Source organism: Dermacentor variabilis, chromosome 2, assembly GCF_050947875.1.
Source record: "Dermacentor variabilis isolate Ectoservices chromosome 2, ASM5094787v1, whole genome shotgun sequence".
Classification (NCBI taxonomy): domain Eukaryota; kingdom Metazoa; phylum Arthropoda; class Arachnida; order Ixodida; family Ixodidae; genus Dermacentor; species Dermacentor variabilis.
The window spans coordinates 62,611,729-62,623,118 of record NC_134569.1 but is presented as its reverse complement, the minus strand read 5'-3'; the positions used below and the strand labels follow the sequence as shown (position 1 = coordinate 62,623,118).

Sequence of the window (11,390 nt, the reverse complement as noted above, 5' to 3'; positions counted from 1 at the left end):
ATATATTGAAGAAATGCACGTCATTCAATCCATTATATACATCTCATTTATGACATTGATGTCATGACATGCATGGCATTTCATTCATGTTGTGACATGATTGTTATTCATGCCAGTTCCATTTTCGAGCAGATTATATATCAGGATATCCATGACATTAATGAAATTACATGCCTGTTACATGAGATGAAATGACAAGCACATGCATGTCTTGTCATTGATGTCATGTCATGCAATTCATGTCATGACAGGCATGCAATTAATGTGACATTTATTTCATGTCAGGTCATGTGCGTATGCCATGTCACTCGTACCTAGATATTTATTGAGGTAAAGAAACTACCCCGGAATCTTCATGTCATTCACAACATTCATGTCATGACATACATGCCAGGACAAGCATGTGATACCATGCATACCATAACATGATATGCTCTTGTATGTATATGATATGCTATTGGATGTATATGCTATTGTATGTATATGATATGTGATATGACCTTGTATGACATGACACACATGGCATGTCATGAAATCCATGTCAATCCATTTTAGGTCATGCATCTTATTTATATTCTTATATTGAGTTAAAGAAACGACCCTCATGGCATCATGTCGTTCATATCCTTTATGCCATGACATACATGCAATAAAATATGTCATTTTATTTATGCAACATGTTGTTCATGTTGTGTATGTATTCATGTCGTGCTGCCCTATACCTATTTTGATATATATCCATCTGAAGAAACAATCACGACGTAGGGCGCTAGCTAGCTAGATAGATTCAATATGCCTGAAATTCACAAAGAATGCTTCATGTTAATAGATTGTTTGGATGAAATAAATCTTATTTTTGGCTGTTTCAAACACTATGCATCGCTTACTTGACCATGTTTTCAGAGGGCTTATTTACTTGTTGGCCTATGTTTACATGGTACACTGACTCAAACAAGGGCAGGCTTTCAAATGTTTCCTGTTGAATATTGCTGTTCAAGGCTACCATACAGTAAACAAGGCAGGCCCATCTACTATTCTGGCTATGTTCCTTCTACTATATCTAAATATGGACATTTATCAACATTTTCTTCATTACAGAGCCCTTTTTGTTGTAAATGTTCACCTAAATATTTCATTCTGGTTTGTGTTGTATTCCATGTTTTTCTAGCTCCCTATGCACACAGTAAGACTGAAAAAAAAAAGGTCCAATGATTATGCAGGTATGAGCACAGGGAACAAGGACATTTCAGTTGCAATAGTTTTATTCAGATATGTTTCTATTAAATAAATTGCAGTGTCCGGCATCCTCCACGGCGTATTTACACAAATGTACAGAGTAAACTGTAAACAAGGCTTCTTCTCATCTTAGGAAAACAATAAACGCCAACTGGTATATGTATACATATATATATATATATATGTATGTAGATATAACAACCATTAGTATAAAAAAACACAACAATTAAACATTAGGTGCAATCCCTCTTTTTGAAGAGCTTGCTTCCTGTGAGCCTGTTCTGACTGACTCCCACATCAGACACTCTGCATGTGCATATAACATTGCATAATGTGACTACAACAATATACTCTTCTACAAAAAAAGCAGCCTCAAGCAACGCTGGCTCTTAAGCACTCTTGCTGTGTAAGTACACTGCCCTTTGTAGAATTCGTCTCAGCTTTGCTGACACAACATTCAACTTCGAAGAGTAGTGAAGCCCTCTTATATGTCTAACTCTCAAAAGCAAAAGTATCATTGGTGCACTAGCCAACACCCTGTCAATGACCTTGGAATGATGCAACAAAAGCTGGTAGCAAACAGCCTAGACCTTGCAAACACTAGAGTAGTTCTGTTTTCCAACATTCTCGTAATGCCTCAATTACATTTTTCTATGAAAAGCATTGCTGAACTTCGCATTATTTTCATTACTAAATACTTAGCACCATAGCATACATGACGATTCATTGACTTGCTGTGAGTATCCTAACATGCCTTGTTAGGCTACCACAATGAAAAGCTCCTTCATAGCCTTACATTATACATAGCTCACAGCAGTCCAACCATGTTGCTGAACTATTTTACCTTGCCTTAATATTTAATATACGTGGAATAGATAGAAAGCTAAGACTGTGCTACCGCATCCACAATAATAGATGTCTCTGCAAGCTGGTAATCCACAGGTGAAATTTCACTCAACCTGCTTCCGTTAACTATTATTAAAACTGTGAAAATTTTCCCAACAGGGTATGGTACTAAATTCACTACGCTACAGATATACACTGGCAATTTATGTATGTACAACTTAATTGTGTCGCAGTCTAGGCTATGTGTACTTGTGGTCTGGGCACTGCACTCTGTACAATAGAGTTGTAAACAGCTAGAACTTCACAGTTTGTTTTGTAGCCACTGCTTGAAACTATGGCATGTGTGGAACAACCCTATTCTTTATGAGAAAGATCACTGTGTACTGTCATCGCTATAATAGTTCCTCGCAGACAACATCCCACGCTTCCTCCTTACTCTCATTATTGAAATATTAAACAAAATAAGACAAAGAAACCTGTAACAGACCAAGCAAGGAAACTGACCCAACATCATAAATATGCAGATAAGTCTAAAAAGAAAAGCTAGTTACACCAAGCCTGAAATATATATGACAGTCAGTAGAAGTACTCACACAGAAAGGTTACATTAGTTTGTTTCCCTATTTTGTGCATCGCTAGTCACTTCCACGTAATCCAACAGAGGTGTGAACTTGGGCACAGTCTTAACAAATCTAAACTGCAAGCCATTAGCACAACGCTGACAACTGAGTCAAACTAATAAATGAGCACGTTTGAAGTGACGCAAGAGAGTTCATTCTCAATGCCCTTTCTTCAAAGGGCCTGCTTTGAAGAACTACATGCACCCTACATACAATTTGACACAACTAACTTTGCACAGCTTCACTTTAAGTGTGTGCTTTCACAGTACATGCCATACGAGTTCATTGTACGCAAGTGAGATAGTGTCAAATGTACGCAAGGTTCACGTGGCCACATCTGATACAATGTTTTGTCATTCCTGCTTGCATTAGTATAGTATATCAAATGTCAGTATATATATATATATATATATATATATATAGCTTCAAGCAATACTTTGCACCTGAAAATTGCTCTATGGTGCAGTGCATCACAGGAACAGCAAACAAACATTAAACTGCCTGCAGAGGGCACTACTGTATAGCACTTTCAAGAGCGACAACGCTATGCAATGTGCAATGCAACACAGCAAAACTCCTTGCCATTAAGCATCGGCCATCTTCTCAAAACAGTGAGAGAGAGTGTGTGTGTCTGTGTGTGTACACACACATATATATGGCTTTCACAATCTAGTAAATAAGTGTGCTAAAACAAGTGATCACACAGTTTCACTGTCACAACCAGTGGTGCCAACAAGATAAAAGCAACATTGTTAACAAAACTAGTGCAATTAATAATTAAAACCTTGCACGAGCCCTTGCAATGCTCTCTGTGCTACTCTGGTGCCCCTTGCAATATAGTAGTTACCTCTCTGTTTGTGCTTAACGTGGAAACCACAATAAGTGTACTTTGTGGGTCAAATGTTGGGGAAGATTGACAGTTCCCTTCCAGGCACCTGGGTCTTGAATGCAGAGGGAGCTCTTGAGTCGGGCGTCGGAATTACTCAGGAGGAAGAACGAAGTGACGATGTCGAGATTCCGATGACGACGAGTTTCCCATCACTTAGGCTGCAGATGAGGTGCGAGTTGGTGGGTGTGCGGGCTACCGTCAAAATGGAGGAACACAGTGGCAGCGAAACCTTCTCGGCCAAGCTGCGGACAAAGTGAAAAGAACCCGAAGCGTCATTTTAAAAAACTGTTTTAGTCAGGAAAGACAACGTATACAATGGTCATGCCCTTCACTTGAAGCATATTATGTGCAAGAGTGAAGACACTTTTGGTACAGTAAGCCACAAAAGTTTAATGAACATGAGTATTGGGAAAAGCCGTTATCTCGAAGCCTGGGCACATAGCCTTAAATTCAAGATTTTTATCCATAACTGCTTTTGTGACCTACACTGTGATCCATGAATATAAGCACTATACTTCAAGAGAACAGAAATCTACATCTGTAGTGGAAGCTGTGTCCCATAAGCTTTTGTGATAGACGGTTTTCTTTTTAACTTAGACTGGTATCAATACCACTCCCATTCACTGGAAAATGCCTAGTACTATAAGAAAAAAAGGCTCAGTGGTGTGTCTTGATTCAACTAAGCTGGAATAATTTTTCTGAAGGCCACATAATTTTTTAAAATCCTGTTACAACATACAGTAAACTTTTTACTACACTACTACTACTACTACAGTAAACATATTACTACTTTTTACTACTACAGTAAACATTTTAACTAAATTTTTTAACATCCTGTTACAACATACAGTAAAACCTCATTAAACTGTACCCGCTTAAACAGTAGTTTTATTTTAAATGTAGTAAAGTCAAATCCCCTACTCAGAGGCCATTGAACATAATGTGCTTTGTATCCGCTTAAACTGTACCAGCATATGTGTCAGTTAACAGGTAGTGTTTACACTTTTCGTTGCGCAAACACAGCAGTGTGTTGTCTCTATCGGGTGGCCCGGCAGAACAACAAGCCTCAGAGATCAGAACAACTGCCTCCAAGCGTCCTGTGCGTTTGCGCGTGAAGCCACATCAATATCAACATCATTTCGGCGCCGTGCCAGCGAGCATTGTGGCATTGTGCAAAGAAGGACTCATGTCATACGGAACCTCGGATAAAAAAGACACGGGGTGCTTAGCACAGAAGAAAAATTAGACATCGTTCGTGCTATCGAACGTGACACGAAGTCAGCGCTGGCACGTGACAGGGATCTACAGTTGACTACAGTATGTGGCATTTGAAATGCGAAGAAGGTGCTCGGCAGCGTTGCTGCGTACGCGAAGAGATGTTGGCAACGAGGTTCGACTTTTCACCATCATTGCTTCTGTTGTTGCCGAAGTGTCGACTAGCGACAGCGATGAGGACGACACGGAAAGCGACAGCACAGGCGACTTAGGCCTGACTGTGGCAGAAGCTGCGCGTTACATTAGCCTCATGAATGCAATCATCGCGACAAGAACAGCACCTCGCAATAAAAAAGGTGCCCTGCGACTTCTGCAGTGCTACCACCCGCATGCACGGAGAACATGCAATGCCAACGAGGAATCTGTCATGCGAGTGTCTGCCGAGAAGAGGGGGCTGGCTGAAAAGGCAGCTATCAGCTTCGGTAAATTTGAGGCTGCTGTCGTCGCTGCTAGGCCGCGGCGGCGTCAAACCAAAATAACACTTTTGCCGAGTGAAGTGAATAAATACTGCACTTTTTTTTTCCCTTTCATCGTACTCTCTCCGAGTTCCGTTTTTGACAGGTAAGTGGGTGATCTCATGCTATTTTGGTTAAGCAGTACTACCGTTTAGTATACACTTTTTCCGAGCTCAAGACAACTACGGTTTAACGAGGTTTCACTGTATCACCTTACCCACTACAATATAAGTCCAAGAGTTCAAAGTGGCTGTCACAAAAGATAAGCAAAAACATGTCATTCAGGTGTAAGGACAGCAACAATACCACCTACACTGAGCTCCAAAATCAAAACCTCATCATATTTATTGTAAAAGGCTTTTTTAATGTCACTTGTTTCATTTACCAACAATTCCAGCTATATACAGACACTTGCCTGGTTAAATGCTGCCAACACCCCCATAAAAATATTACTGAAACGAATGTGAATTGATATGTAGGGAAGGAAATGGAAAAACAAATCAGGCTTTGAATAATATCAGAACATGAGAATAACACAACATGCATTCAATAAGGCACAAGGACTTCTATGCACATGTAAGAGCTGCAGTTTGAAACAATATTTTGCCTAATACCATTTACTTTTGTTGCATGCATTAAGGGAAAAATTGCAGAAATTCACCCTGAATGCTACTTTTAGCTGAATAAGTCAATATGCTCCTGTTGCCTTAACTGCAGCAAAATAAGCAACAGATAGAGCAAGAAAGTGAGATATAAAAAAATTATGCCGATCTCATGCACTGTTGAAATCGATGTAAGCGAAGCTTTGTGTGCTGGTTGCTTTGATTGGTGATAATTAGCAGTGACGTTAATGGTGAAAGCTTAATTTCTTCAATGTTTGTCTGTGTAGTACAAAGAACACAGGCAGAGCCGTTTGCTAGAGGCGTTGTTGTGCGCCATATTTCATAACCTCTGAGAGGGTTTAGCATTGTTATTGCCTCACATGGCACATTGTCATCGTGGCAGAAGTATTAAACTTGAATTGCATTATGGGTCTGTATGTGTCAAAACCACAATCTGATCATGAGGCAAGCCATAGTGGCGGATTCCGGACTAATTTTGACACCATGGTGTTCTTTAACATGCCCCAAAATCTAAGTGCACATTTGCCTTCTATTTCGCCCCCTCGAAATGCAACCTCGAGCAGTGCCATAAGCAAAGCTACTGCGGTGGGCACAGAAATGTTTATTTGACGTGCGACTGCTTCCATAGTGTCGCCTGGACCCTGCAGTGCTTTTTAATGAATGTGGTTCTGCTTCTGCCCGCTCTGCGTAAGTTGCCCACTTGACATATTTGCATGGTGTTCGTTTTCCAGAAATAGTAGAAACGTACTGTACAAACCTTGAACTTAAGTTTATCTGGTGTTCCCGCAGCTGCTGTCATGTCTATAGCATTAGCCTTTCCTTGCCTTCTCACGTCACCTCAACCCCCCCCCCGCCCCCCTTCCCTTTTGTATGTGAACTGCCTCTTTTTCCCCATCCTCTCTACAGTTCTATCTCTGTTCCCTCTGGACTCGCACGTTAGTAGAAAGGTAAGCGATGCAGTTTCTGCAATGCTCTTTAGAGTGTCACGAATAATTACAACTGTCAAGAGGCTAATGTGGCGACAGCCCAAGAGCTCCAGAGGGCATTGTGCACATTCGATGCGGTGGAGTTCAAACAAGTTTCTCCCGTCATCTTTCCTCTCTGCCTCACCCTTGTCATGTATACACATGCTTTGAACCAGCCCCCAATGCAATGTTCCAGACAGCAGCAGCAGCGGCAGTGGGAAAGCTGAAGGAAGAGGCCTCCCCCCCCCCCCCAAAGAAAGCTTCACTTTAAAAAACAAAAGAAAAAAAAATGCAGACAGATTTGTGCACAAGAAAAATTTTGGTGCAATCTTGCACAAGACCAACCTAAACCTGAGCAACTTCGAAGCAATGTGCAGCAGCATGCCGTATGTAAAATCCCCACTGCCTCTCTGTCATCTCAATGGTTTGCCTAAATATGCTTTCAATACTTGCAAACAACTTGAAGTGCAAAAAAGAAAAAAAAAATATGCCACAATATTTCGGCAGTGGCATGCACTTGTAATCAAACATCTTCTGACCCTTTGCACTCATGCAGGCAGTACAGTGAACCGATATGAAGGCTTTGATACATCCCATGCATGAAGAGAACCCAAAAGCCATTTGTAGTGAATTCGTAACAGTTCACTCTTAGAGACATTGGTAAGACACGAGGTCACCCACCCAAACAGTTCATAGATGACAAGCAGTCCCTCTTCATCACCCGTGATGAGATAATCATCACAAACAATCATGTCCGAAATGGCCCTTGCCACCTCCTTCCTCAGCAAGTACTTCCCATTGATTGTGTACAGGTGGAGCACGTAACCAGATTTCTGAAAGATCAGGTGCAAAACACTAAATTCTTAGCAAAAATAATGTCATGTATGCTCTGCAAGAACTCACTAAGAATACAAAATACTTTCCAATGCTGTCTTCTGTGCAGAAACATGAACAAATATGCAAAGCAGGCCACTACCATTAAATTACACTGAAAATTCCAGGATGCAGAAAGACAACAGCTTCCCTACGTTTCTAGCGAGAGTAACTAAGCACTGTTACTGTTTACAGCCATCCCCCCAATCCCCAAAAATAAACTAATAAAAGCCATACTTTGCAATGTAAGAGAGAGGCTTTCGTAAAAAAAAAAAAATAGAGAAAGACTAAACAACTTACTAATAAAAAGTGCACTTCTAAAGAACTTGTTGGCAGACTAAAACTTGGCAAGTTGCAACTTCCAGAAGCAACATACTGATACCTTTAATGGTTTCAAGCACACTTCAATGTGCTGTAAAATAGTGAATGAAGTACACAAGACTTCGCCACAGAGGTCTTGAAAAATTTGTTGAGTAAGTTATGCTTCTTATAATAATTAAAGCATCAGCACTTTCACTTGCCAAGATGGCATTACTGAAGCCTTCAAGTAACAGACCGCTGCTTCTAGCAAAAGATTTGTCTGCAGACGTGCTGCAACATATTTCATGCAATAGCCATTGACAGTGGTTGATCAAGCAATAACTCTGGATTGAATGTCTCGACAAGGAGACTTGTCTTTGTCAAGACAACAACAAGAGTTGCTGCCTTGACAAAGAAAAGCCCCCTTGTCGAGATGTTACTACCAAGACATCCTTTGATCAGCTACTGCTGCTCAAGACTCAATCTTCCTGTGAACCTCGGTCTTGTTTGGACAATTGAGAAAGTGTAACACAGCTCAACTTCTTTAGTCCCTTTTTTCACAATTTTAATACAGGGACTTCTTATCTGTCCTGCTGTAAAATCTTAAAAAAGACAAGCCTTGCATATCCTTGCTATGCTAACTTCATGCGGGCACACTGACCAGGAGTGCTTGAGGATCCGGGCAGCTGTGAATGCAGATGAAGCCCAGGTGCGACACAGATAGCAGTGCCACCTGCTCAGGCATGTCACCGGGAAGCCGTAGGGTGTGCAAGAAGTGGCCCTCACGCACGCTGTGGACATTCACAGTTCCATCCTACAAGCATCACAACGACACGTTTGATGACAGATACGAAAATCTGATCCCACGGTCAGGCACACATTCATTATAAGCAATAGGGTCAAAGTACTCCTTAATCCATTAAGTTCCCAGTGTGACCATATAGTCATGCAATTCCATGCTCACCATTTCAATTTATTGTACTACATATAGTATACTATTCAGCTTTTTTTCCTTTCCCTTTTTCACCTTGTACAGCTACAGGTGAAAATCCAACATTAATTGATTGTTCAATTGCTTGATTGATTGATTGTGGTTAAAAAGGTTTTCATATTTCTTGGAGTTGTGGTGTTTAAAGGATCGTAAGTTACTTTTGCAAACTGCAAACTATATTGCAGGATATATCAATTGTTGGGTGGTAAGCCATTAGAAGCAAATTAAAAGGAACTTGACATTATAAATGTGTTTGTAAGTGCATGCTCACGTGGTTATCTTACTGAAATCCTGAGCTTATATAAAGACACTATGAGCAAGACTACAAATGTGTAGTAAATATGTTGCCTTTCAAGAATGTTTGGAGTAAATCAAATTAAGTTTTTTTCTAGAATGAATACATTACCTTTTGAGTCACCACATGGCCACAATGATCCTTAGAGCTTTCCTATATAATTAGAGTTGTGCAAATATGTGAAACGTTCTAAAATCGAATATGGTGCTATTTGATTGGCTCCTCAAATCAAGTATTCACCATTTGCAAGTGGAGACATTTTTCTAATAGTATTACAAGATTTTTCGAATACTTCACAATGCCAGCTGAGCCTGATGCATAGGCGGAAAGTTTTCATTTTTCCAGGATGGGGCGGGGGAGCGGGGGGGGCGACCAGCTTTCCGAAACCCACGCATGCACGCACACATGTATGCACACATGCGCACACACACACGCATACACACACATATATATATTTTTCACACTTGAAGAACCTTCATGTGACCTCAAAGAATTGTTCGCTAAAGTGACGGCCTTATATGAGAATTTACAAGACTTCATAGTAGGAGACAGCTCAATTTCACAGCCCAAGTCCTCTCACATCACCAAGCATCTGGCATCTCTCAATGGTGCAAATCTCCTTCATGTAACTGTCACATAATTTGCAATCACTAAAGCTGCTTCGCCTTTCTGGCAAAAATGCAGCCTCTGTATCTCACTCTTTTTTTTTCTTTTGCTATGAGTCCGAGTACAAGCACAGCTGTGCATGACTGCTGTTGATTCTGATTTCAAATGAATCCGGCTTTGCCTCATTTCGGTTACTGAGTGAATTATACAGGGTGACCCAACTATTATGCGTCAAGACTTAAAAAAAGAGCTATTGCGTTACTTGACGAAAACCAAGTGCATATTACAGCATAGCAGCCGCCAGTAATTTTTTCGTTACTGAGATTTAATTAGATAATTATAATTACTTATCTAACTCGAGAAATACTGTGCTAATCATCAAAGTGTCAATGAAGCATCTGTAGGCATAGCCAAGGGACATCTAACTGCGGTGTTTTCAGCGACATAATAATTGCATACTAATTTTTTGTCTGGTAAAGAAACTCCACAAAATCTGAAAATTACCATGCGACTGCCCTCCCACCTGCATCATAAAGCAGCGCCCTTAAATAAGCTGATTGGCAGCAACTGCGTTACTTGTGGTACAGAAGGAGCACCAACATCAGGTTTCGCAGCTTCGCAGCTATTTCTTCCTCTCATTTCTACGTCCCACTTACTATCCGTCTTTCAAGGCCAACTGACCCCATTAATAACAAAAGACCGTTGATAACACAGCTGAAGTGCCGCTCTGACCACGCACACAATGCGAAAAGCAGTGGAATAGGCATAGAATGTTTCAAAATCCCGCCTCTGCTCGCACCACATCAACAGAGTGTGTGCGCAGCTATATTTCGTGCCAGAAGCTTCCTTTGGAGCAAAGCCAAATTAAAGCGACGGTTTTATTTTTTATTAGAGTGTATACATGCTGCGAAACCAGTTTTGTGGCAAAAAAATAAGAGCGAAATAAACAGGCCAGGAAGTGATCCACATGTAGAGAAAAGGCAAAACTGATGCTTTCAGAAAACTAAGTACATGTATACCACTTCTAAATGAGACCAATTGGCAATCGGGATGGCTGCAAAAAAGATCACATTTCATTGTGCACTTATTATCTATGAATTAGTATGCGCTGTTTGACCCCAGCGGCTGCTTAGAGGACTTGTTAGAATAGGTCTCCTTCTGCAGCTACACAGTACTGAGTGTGCTTTAACACATCTTCAGTGGCTTTCTTGATGACCGACACTAGAATTCTGCGGCAGACACCCGTTATCCTTGCTTTGAGCTCATCTGACGTTCGTCTAGATCATATAAACACGATCTTTCACGTAACCTCAAACAAAGAAATCGAGCAGAGAGAGGTCAGGTGACCTAGCCGTCCAATTTACAAGCTCGTGCCTTCCAATCTATTGCGCATGAAAAGTCATACCTAGCCAGTTT

At 40.7% G+C, this 11,390-nt stretch overlaps 1 protein-coding gene across 3 annotated transcripts in view; it reads right to left on the bottom strand.

Annotated features, from left to right (window-relative positions):
* Positions 1–1,244: 1,244 nt before the first annotated feature.
* The window catches only part of LOC142572000 (neurobeachin-like protein 1), a 128,990-nt gene continuing 118,844 nt past the window's right edge, over positions 1,245–11,390 (bottom strand). For all 3 annotated transcript variants that reach the window (XM_075680776.1, XM_075680777.1, XM_075680778.1), the window contains 3 exons: positions 8,744–8,896; positions 7,591–7,742; positions 1,245–3,833 (listed from right to left, as the gene is read on the bottom strand). In XM_075680776.1, the coding sequence (XP_075536891.1) occupies positions 3,686–3,833; positions 7,591–7,742; positions 8,744–8,896 (453 nt within the window). In that variant the 3' untranslated portion in view covers positions 1,245–3,685. The remainder of the gene's footprint in view (positions 3,834–7,590; positions 7,743–8,743; positions 8,897–11,390) is intronic.